This window comes from Sapajus apella, unplaced genomic scaffold (genome assembly GCF_009761245.1).
Source record: "Sapajus apella isolate SASKATOON/1434 unplaced genomic scaffold, GSC_monkey_1.0 scaffold68, whole genome shotgun sequence".
Classification (NCBI taxonomy): Eukaryota; Metazoa; Chordata; class Mammalia; order Primates; family Cebidae; genus Sapajus; species Sapajus apella.
The window spans coordinates 3,383,472-3,393,815 of record NW_022437008.1 but is presented as its reverse complement, the minus strand read 5'-3'; the positions used below and the strand labels follow the sequence as shown (position 1 = coordinate 3,393,815).

The window sequence follows — 10,344 nt, the reverse complement described above, 5'->3', positions numbered from 1 at the left end:
CGTGGGCCACCGCGCCCGGCAAACTTTTTTTTTTTTTTTTGATGGAGTCTTGCTCTGTCGCCCAGGCTGGAGTGCAGTGGCATGATCTGGGCCCACTGAAACCTCCGCCTCCTGTGTTCAAGCGATTCTCCTGCCCCAGCCTCCCGAATAGCTGGGAGTACAGGTGCCCACCACCATGCCTGACTAATTTTTGTATTTTTAGTAGAGACAGGGTTTCACCATATTGGCCAGGCTGGTCTTGAACTCTTGATCTTGTGATCCGCCTGCCTTGACCTCCCAAAGTGCTTGGATTACAGGTGTGAGCCACCATGCCCGACCACTTTATGATTTCTAAATGACCTCCAGGACACTATGACTGCCCAGGGAGTTCTGGGGAGACCTCAGATCTCCCCAGAACTTTCCATTGATCCCAGGACTGCTTCCATGTCCCCCACTGACCACAGACTGCCCCCCATAACCCCCCTAAATGATCCTTATTGTCCTTCCCCAGGGTGCGGTTCCTCCTTGGTGGCCGCCATGGTGAATTCAAGTTCCTGCCCCCACCTGGCTATGCCCCGTGCCATGAAGCTGTGCTCCCTCGAGAGCGACTCCATCTTGAACCCATCAAGGAGTATCGACGGGAGGGGCCCCGGGGGCCTCACCTGGTGGGCCCCAGTCGCTGCCTCTCACACACCGACTTTGTGCCCTGCCCTGTGGACACTGTCCAGGTACTGGCTGCCCTGCAAAGGCTTTCTGGTGAGGCAGGGTCTCTTAGGAGCCAGAGAGGGGGCTGGGTGCCGTCTTTCACACCTGTAATCCCAGCACTTTGGGAGGCTGAGGAGGGCAGATCCTCTGAGTCAGGAGTTCAAGACCAGCCTGGCCAACATAGTGAAACCCTGTCTCTACTAAAAATACAAAAATTAGCATGGTGGCAGGTGCCTGTAATACTAGCTACTTGGGAGGCGGAGTCAGGAGGATTGCTTGAACCTGGGAGGCAGAGGTTGCAATGAACCAAGATCGTGCCACTACACTCCAGCTTGGGCAACAGAGCGAGACTCCATCTCAAAACAAACAAACAAAAACAACTAACATACATTTTGGGAAGCCGAGGTGGGAGCCTCATGCTTGAGCCCAAAAGTTCGAGACTGGTCTAGATAACCCCCGTCTTTACAAAAAAAAACCTTTTTATATGTAAAAATTTAAACATTTTTTAAAAAAGGAGTGAGAGAGGTGGGGAGCTGCCCTAGAAGCTGGGAACCTCGTTGTTTAACAGATGGAGAAACTGAGGCACAGAGAGGCAAAGGGTTCTGTCAGTGCAGAATTGGAGTCTCAGGGAATCCTCACCGCTGTCCCACAAAGAAAAGGTGGCTCACACCTGTGATTCCAGAACTTTGAGAGGCTGAGGCAGGAGGGTCACTTGAGTCCAGGAGTTCAAGACCAGCCTGGGCAACATTGTGAGACTCTGTCTCTGCAAAAAATTAAAAGTTAGCTGAGGTAGTGGTGCATGACTGCTTCTCCCAGCTACTTGGGAGGCTGAGATGGGAGGGTCACTTGAACCCAGGGGTTTGAGGCTTCAGTGAGCTATGATTGCACCAATGTACTCCAGCCTGGGTGACAGAGCAAGACCCTATCTCAAAAAGTAAGAAAGAAAGAAAAAGCCTGGGTGTGGTAGCTCATGCCTGTAATCCCAGCACTTTGGGAGGCCAAGGCAGGCAGATAACCTGAGGTCAGGAGTTCAAGACCAGCCTGGCCAACATGGTGAAGCCCCCATCTCTACTGAAAATAAAAAATGAGCCAGGCGTGGTGGCAGGTGCCTGTAATCCCAGCTACTCAGGAGGCTGAGGCAGGAGACTCGTTTGAACCTGGGAGGTGGAGATTGCACCACTGAGATCACACGACCACACTCCAGCCTGGGTAACAGAACAAGACACCATCTCAAGGAAAGAAAGGAAAAAAAGGACTGTTACTGCCCCCGGTTTACAGTTGAGGAAAGCAAAGCCCAGAAATGCTAAGTAACATATGCAATTCACACAGCCCATCTGAATCCAGGTGGTCAGATTCCGAAGCCTGTGGTCCTACCCACTACAGTTTGCTGGATGTGTCTTCTATCCCAGGCTCCTCACCGCCCACTTTCCCTCCAAGCATGTTCCTATAGGAGGGAATATAGGTTGCATTTAAAAGCTGGACAGCAAGGGTTTGGTTTTCAGTCATGTGATCTCTGGCAAGTGACTTTGCCTCCCTGAGCCTCAGTTTCCCCCTCTGTGAGGAAAGGGGATAACACCAGGGCCTATCTGGTAGCATTGTTGTGAAGGTGAGATGAATGGATATAGACAAGTTGCTCAGTCCAGTCCTGATTAAACAGTTAGAGCTTAAGACAGTCATTCGTTATTAGTAGCAGTGATATAGTCTCCGGGGGTGACCTCCCCATCCCCCTGTCCCCAGACCAGCACCCTGGGCCTCATCCTGGATGGCTCTGTCCCCGTCCACCAGCTTGTCAGCCTCATGGGCTGTCCACTTGGCCCCCGAGACATCCCCTGCCCCCTTTCCTCCTCCCCATGTCCCACCTGAGTCCAAGCCATCACCGCCTCTTGCCTGCAGAACACCAACACCACCAGTGTGTCTTTTAGGCTCTTACCCTGTGCCAGGCATCAATATTAACTACATAACATTAAGTAATTTACATCAGTGATTTCACCGAGTCCTCATTAGGTATCACTATGATCCTCGTACAGAGAAGGAGACTCCTCTATTCTATTCATTCAGCAAACATTTGCTGAGCCCCTCTTCTGGGTCTGAGTCTGGCTCTGAGCTGGATAGGGCTGGGGACTCGGTGGAGACCAGGGCAGCCCCGGCCCTGCCCTCATGGAGCTCCCAGTCCACCGGGGAGACAGACATATCCCAGATAATTCCTTAATTTTTTTTCTCTCTCTCTAATTTTTTTTTTTTTTGAGACAGAGTCTTGCTCTATTGCCTAGGCTGGAATTCAGTGGTACAGTCTTGACTCACTGCAACTTCTGCCTCCAGAGTTCAAGCGATTCCCCTGCCTTAGCTTCCCAAGTAACTGGAATTACAGGAGTGCACCACCACGTCTGGCTAATTTTTGTTTTTAGAAGAGATGGGGTTTGAGCCAGGCACAGTGGCTCACGCCTGTAATCCTAGCACTTTGGGAGGCTGAGGTGGGCAGTTCACCTGAGGTCAGGAGTTCAAAACCAGCCTGGCCATCGTGGTGAAACCTCATCTTAAAAAAAAAAAAAAAAAAAAAAGAAGAGATGGGGTTTCGCCATGTTGCCCAGGCTGGTCTTGAACTTCTGGCCTCAGTCAATCGCCCCTTCCCCCTTAGCCTCCCAAAGTGCTGGAATTTCAGGCGTGAGCCACCATGCCAGGCCCCGAATAATTCCTTAATTCTGAGGATACTAAGCCCTCACTCATCTTAGTGTCAACCCTGGAGTCCAAGTGAAGAATGGGGAGCAGAGCTCCAGGATGGCAGGAAACAGGGTGCTGGAGGAGCCTCCAGGGCTCCAGGTATCCTTGGGAAGAGGGGTCACAATGGAGGAGGGTAGAGGGAACTTGGAGGTCTCACGAACGTCCCTCTGCCCCTAGATTGTCCTGCCGCCCCATCTGGAGCGCATTCGGGAGAAGCTGGCGGAGAACATCCATGAGCTCTGGGCGCTGACCCGCATTGAGCAGGGATGGACCTATGGCCCGGTGAGGGGCTGCCTGCAGCCTGTGGGAGGCTGGACTTGCCGTGCCAGGAGGAACACATCCCTGTCGGGAGGAGGGAGGGATAACAGGGAACCGGGGGTCATAGGACTGAGGGTGGCAGACCTAGGTTTGGAGGTTGGGGGACACAGTCTGGGCATTCTGGAAGTGGGGAGAGAAGGGGAGCCTGAGGCGTTGACCCCGGGGTTTCTCCAGGTTCGGGATGACAACAAGAGGCTGCACCCATGTCTTGTGGACTTCCACAGCCTTCCAGAGCCTGAGAGGAACTACAACCTGCAGATGTCAGGGGAGACGCTCAAGTGAGGGCCCAGGGGAGCCGGGGGCCGGGGCTGGCTGCTGGCGTGGTTGGGGAGAGGGGCAAGGAGAGATGGGGCAGGAGGTAGAGACTTAGAAAAAGATGGAGGGGACAGGGGTTGTGAGACAGAAACAAACGGGGAGTGGCCGGGTGCAGTGGCTCACGCCTGTAATCCCAGCACTCTGGGAGGCCAACACGGGAGGATCACTTGAGGTCAGGAGTTCGAGACCAGCCTGGCCAACATGGCGAAACCCCATCTCTACTAAAAATACAAAAATTAGCCGGGCATGGTGGTGCACGCCTGTAATCCCAGCTACTTAGGAGGCTGAGGCAGGAGAATCACCTGAATCTGGGAGGCGGAGGTTGCAGTGAGCCGAGATCATGCCCCTGCACTCCAGCCTGGGTGAAGGAACGAGACTCCATTTCAAAAAAAAAAAAAAAAAAAAAAAAAAGCAAACAGGGAGCAAGAAAGAGAGAGAAAGAAAAGGCAGGGATGAGAAGAGAGAGAGATGCAGAAAGAGACAAGAGAAAGCAGCAGACAGGAAGAGACAGACGTAGTCAGTTACACAGACAAAGGCACAGGGAAAGACAGAAGTCAAGGAGCCCGAGACCAGGACCAAGAGGGATAGGGCTAGAGCCCCCAGACACCGGAGCAGCAGAGGCAGAGGGAGCTGGAGACGCTGAGGCTGTGGGAGGGGGTGGGGGCAGGGAGCTCTGAGGGTTGTGACCTGTCGCCCCGGCTCCCCCACCCCCAGGACTCTGCTGGCTTTGGGCTGCCATGTGGGCATGGCGGACGAGAAGGCAGAGGACAACCTGAAGAAGACAAAGCTCCCCAAGACGTGAGTGTGGGCGGCCAGGTCCTGTCTGGGGATGGGCTGGGGGCTGGGGATGCCGTGCTAAGGGCTAGGGAGGTCCAGGGATCTTGTGGGGAGGCTGAGATTAGAGAGTAAAGAGCCTTGAGTTAGGGCGAAGGTCATAGGGTCAGGGCCAGGATTGAGGAGTTAGGAGTTCCAGAGAAGGAGAGAGGGTGTGAGTCCAGGATCCAGGGCCAGGGTCTGCCTGGAGTCAGGGGAAATGAGAGCAGAGGTCATATGTCTACGTTAAGGGGCGGGGTCAATGGTAAGAGGTGAGAATCTGGGTGTTGCTGGAGTTGTAAGTAAGGGGTCTTGAAATTATAGGTGAGTGATTACAGATCCTAAGTTCAGAGGTCAAAGACTCCAAAACCAGGAGTTTGGGGGCGATGAGGCGTGGGATCAGAGTAAGAAACCTCCAAGTAGGCGGATGAGGTGGCTCACACCTGTAATCCCAGCACTTTGGGAGGTTGAGGCAGGAAGATCACTTGAGCCCAGTTTGAGACCAGCCTGGGCAACTTGGTGAGAGTCCTCTTCAAAAAATTTAAAAATTAGCAGGGTGTGGTGGTGGCACGTGCCTGGAGTTCTAGCAGCTTGGGAGGGTGAGATGGGAGGACTGCTTGAAGCCAAGAGTCTCAGGCTGCAGTGAGCCGTGATTGCACCATTGCGCTCCGGCCTGGGTGACAGAACATAGAACGAGACCTTGTCTCAAAAAACAAAAAGAGCCAGGCACAGTGGCTCAAGCCTGTAATCCCAACACTCTGGGGGCCAAGGCGGGTGGATCACTTGAGGTCAGGGGTTCGAGACCAGCCTGATCAACATGGAGAAACCCCATCTCTACTAAAAACACAAAATTAGCCAGGCATGGCAGCACATGCCTGTAATCCCAGCTACTCAGGAGGCTGAGACAGGAGAATTGCTGGAACCCAGGAGGCGGAGGTTGCAGGGAGGCAAGATTGAGCCATTGCACTCCAGCCTGGGCAACAAGAATGAAACTCCGTCTAAAACAAATAAATAAATAAAAAGAGGAAAACCTCAAAGTTAGTGTCGAGAGGTCCAAGAGAGTTCCGTTTAGAGATAGGGGTCCCAAAGTCAAGACAAAGGGGTCACAGAGGCCACAGGTCAGTGATGCCGAAGCCCTTGCTAGAATCCCAGGATTCTGGGGTCAGAGGCCGGGGATCCCAAAGCTTATTCTAAAATTTCATAGAACTGCAACATTAGATCAAAGGTCAGAAACGCCAAAGCTGGGACAAGGGCCAGCAGTCAGGGACCTGTAGCACAGAGTCCGGAAGTGGAGGTGAGGGCGTAGTCCCCACCGAGCCCCTGCCACACCCGCAGGTATATGATGAGCAACGGGTACAAGCCGGCTCCGCTGGACCTGAGCCACGTGCGGCTGACACCGGCGCAGACGACGCTGGTGGACCGTCTGGCAGAAAATGGGCACAACGTGTGGGCCCGAGACCGAGTGGGCCAAGGCTGGAGCTACAGCGCGGTGCAGGACATCCCCGCGCGCCGAAACCCTCGGCTGGTGCCCTACCGCCTGCTGGATGAGGCCACCAAGCGCAGCAATCGGGACAGCCTCTGCCAGGCCGTACGAACCCTGCTAGGCTACGGCTACAACATCGAGCCGCCTGACCAGGAGCCCAGTGAGTGCCCACCCCGGCCCTGGCCCAGCTCCTACCCCGACTGACCTCAGCCCTGACCGCTAATCTCTGACCTGACTCAGCCCCCAAATGGACTATGTCTTTTTTGTGTGTGTGAGACCGAGTCTCACTCTGTCGCCCAGGCTAGAGTGCAGTGACGCGATCTTGGCTCACTGCAACCTCTGCTGCCCGGGTTCAAGCGATTCTTCTGCCTCAGCCTCCCGAGTGGCTGGGATTACAGGTGCTTGCCACCGTGCCCCACTAATTTTAGTAGTTTTTAGTAGAGATGGGGTTTCACCATCTTGGCCAGGCTGGTCTTGAACTCCTGACCTCGTGATCCACTCGCTGGGATTACAGGCGTGAGCCACCACACCCGGCCCCAAATGGGCTATATCTATCACGTCAAGCAGACTGACCAGGAGGTTAGAGAGAACTGACCCCTCCCCATAACTCTGACCCTTACCCCAGCTCCAGCTCAGACCCCGATGAACCACTTCCCTTGACCTGACTCAAGCCCTGCCTCGGCTATGGCTGCAACCCAGAGCCGTCAGCCTAGGAACCCAATGAGTGCCAACCCTGGCCCCGCACCGATTCCTAACCTCTAGCTTTGACTCCTAACCACACATCTCTCAATTGTAGCTACCACATGGAGACAACCAACCTAAGGACTCAGAGAGCCTCTCACCTCTACCCCTAACCTGACCCCTGACCTATCACTAACTCCCAATCCCAGCCTTGACCCCAAACCCTGGCCATGGTCCCCAACCTTCAATTTCTTAACTCCTGGCCCCAAACCGAATTTTCATCTCCTCGGTAACCCTGGCTCTGACCCTCCAATCCTGGTCTCAACCCTCGATTCTAATCAACCCTAATCTTGACCCTTAACCCCAGACCATAACTCTTAACAGTTCACTGACCTGACTTTCTCCTTCTGTGTCTCTGTCAGTATCTCTGTTCTCTGAGAACTCTGGCTGCTACAGAGATGGGGGTTTCTCTCACCAGGTCCCTACCTTTCTCTGACTATTCTGAGGTTCCCCAATTCTCCTCTAACTCCAAGAAATTGACCCTCTTCCAACAGTTCCCCAAAGCCCTTTCCATCCCTCGTATCTTCTACCAACTTCACGATGTCTTGGGACCCACCTCCTCCCCAGCCTCTCTGACCCTGCCTGGCCTCATCTGTAGGTCAGGCGGAGAACCAGTCTCGCTGGGACCGGGTGCGTATCTTCCGGGCGGAGAAATCCTATGCAGTGCAGAGCGGCCGCTGGTACTTCGAGTTTGAAGCAGTGACCACAGGCGAGATGCGAGTGGGCTGGGCGAGGCCCGAGCTGAGGCCTGACGTAGAGCTGGGAGCTGACGAGCTGGCCTATGTCTTCAATGGGCACCGCGTGGGTACCTCCTTGGGCACCAGTCTGCCAAGTCCTGTGGTCTCTCCCACAGCTCATCTACTCTGGTCCTGCCTCTGTCTGTGCCTCACTCTGTCCCTGCTTCCTGCATCTACTGTACCACTCACCCATCCATCTGTCCATCCATCCATTCATCCATCCATCCATCCATCTGTCAGACATCCATCTATCCAACCAACAATTCATCCATCCATCATCCATCATCCATTTATACATCTATCCATCATCCATCTATACATCCATCCAGCCAACCAACCATCCATCCATCCAACCAACATAGGGAGACCCCCACTCTACAAAGAATTTTAAGAAAATTAGCCAGGCATGGTAGCATGCACATATAGTTCCATCATCCATCCATCCATCCATCTATCCATTCATCTATCTGTCATCTATCCATCTGACCAGCCAACCATGAATCCATCCATCCATTCAACCATCCATCATCCATCCAATCAACGCTTCATCCATCCATTCTTCCAACCAACCGTCCATCCATCCATCCAACAACCATTTGTCCATCTGACAACCATTTATACAACCATCCTTCCCTCCCTCCCTCCCTGCGTCCATCATCCATGTATCCATCTTTGCACCTGCTTACACTTGCTTCTTTCTCTGCGTCCACCCAGGTAGACTCTCAACTTTCCAGTCATTCTTCTGCCCAGCCATATGCCCAACTTCCCATCCACCCATCTGCCTCATTGCCCACCCATCCATTTTGTGCACATATATGAGCATGTATGGATCTGCATGAGGGACACTGATAGGTTCATTTTTCCTTTGTATCCCTCTGCTTGCTGCTGCCTCCAGCCCCCAACTATCACTTTGGTGGTCTGCATAATGCCAGCCATGGCAACAGCAGAGAGCCCAGGCAGAAGGGATGAGGCACAGAGATTAGTGGGGAGGGAAATTCCTGGGATCATGGATGTATATGTGGTATGCATCCTGAACCTGATGCTTCGAGTATCTGTCTTCACATATCTCTCTCTCCCTGCTTTCTTATCTCTTCATTTCTCTGAGTGTCTCCCCACACCATGTCCTCCCTGCTCCTCCCCACAGGGCCAGCGCTGGCACTTGGGCAGTGAACCATTTGGGCGCCCCTGGCAGCCGGGCGATGTCGTTGGCTGCATGATCGATCTCACAGAGAACACCATTATCTTCACCCTCAATGGCGAGGTCCTCATGTCTGACTCAGGCTCCGAAACAGCCTTCCGAGAGATTGAGATCGGGGACGGTGAGGGCTGAGACCGCTGCACGTGCCCTTTCTGGCTTTCCTCCATCTCTCCTGACCCTGCATGGTGCTTCTGCCTCCAGCTCTCCCATGCCTACCTCCTCCCCTCGGCTCCCCCTGCCCTGCCCACCGCCCTCACCCCTGCCCATGCATCCCCTCCCACCAGGCTTCCTGCCTGTCTGCAGCTTGGGACCTGGCCAGGTGGGTCACCTGAACCTGGGCCAGGACGTGAGCTCCCTGCGGTTCTTTGCCATCTGTGGCCTCCAGGAAGGCTTCGAGCCATTTGCCATCAACATGCAGCGCCCTGTCACCACCTGGTTCAGCAAAAGCCTGCCCCAGTTTGAGCCAGTGCCCCTTGAACACCCTCACTATGAGGTAAGGACTGACCCCCCCAATGCCTTCTCATCTGCCTTCAAAGCTCCTTCTTTCCACCGTGCTCTTGAGTTTTTCCTTTCCCTCCATGTTAGCACACAAACCACATGGAAGCAAGTGTCAGAGTAATGGGCTCTTGGGCTGTGTAACTCGGGGGGTAACTTTGGCAAACCACAGCCTCCTGAGGTCCAGGTGCCTCACCTATAAAGTATGGGAAAGCCAACCTGGGCAACAAGCAAAACCCCATCTCTAAAAAATAAAAAAATTAAGGCCAGGCATGGTGGCTTATGCCTGTAACCCTGGCACTTAGGGAGGCTGAGGTGGGAGGATCTCTTGAGCCCAAGAGTTCAAGACCAGCCTTAGCAACAGAGGGAGACCCTATCTCAACAAAAAATTAAAAAATGAACCAGGCGTGTAGTATGCACATATAGTCCCAGCTACTCCGGAGGCTGAGACCGGAGGGTTGCTTGATTCCAGGAGATCAAGGCTGCAGTGAATTAGGCAGATGTTGTGGCGCATGCCTGTAATTCCAGCTACTTGGGGATGGCTGAGGCACGAGAATCACTTGAACCTGGCAGACAGAGGTTGCAGTGAGCTGAGATTGTGCCATTGCACTCCAGCCTGGGCAAGAAGAGCGAAACTCTGTCTCAAAAAAAAAAAAAAAGAAAAGAAAAGAAAAAGCAAAAGCTAAATGCTGCAGTGAGCTGTGTTCACATCACTGCACTCCAGCCTAAAAGACAGAGCAAGACCCTATCTCAAAAAACATTTTTTTGGCCGGGCATGATGGCTCACACGTGTAATCCCAGCACTTTGTGAGGCTGAGGTGAGGGGATCACCTGCGGTCAGG

At 53.6% G+C, this 10,344-nt stretch overlaps 1 protein-coding gene across 3 annotated transcripts in view; it reads left to right on the top strand.

The window, feature by feature from the left end:
* The window catches only part of RYR1 (ryanodine receptor 1), a 153,053-nt gene that overhangs the window by 29,163 nt on the left and 113,546 nt on the right, over positions 1-10,344 (top strand). For all 3 annotated transcript variants that reach the window (XM_032248849.1, XM_032248848.1, XM_032248847.1), the window contains exons 20-27: positions 491-707; positions 3,580-3,684; positions 3,895-3,998; positions 4,750-4,833; positions 6,184-6,491; positions 7,671-7,873; positions 8,954-9,128; positions 9,292-9,500. In XM_032248849.1, the coding sequence (XP_032104740.1) occupies positions 491-707; positions 3,580-3,684; positions 3,895-3,998; positions 4,750-4,833; positions 6,184-6,491; positions 7,671-7,873; positions 8,954-9,128; positions 9,292-9,500 (1,405 nt within the window). The remainder of the gene's footprint in view (positions 1-490; positions 708-3,579; positions 3,685-3,894; positions 3,999-4,749; positions 4,834-6,183; positions 6,492-7,670; positions 7,874-8,953; positions 9,129-9,291; positions 9,501-10,344) is intronic.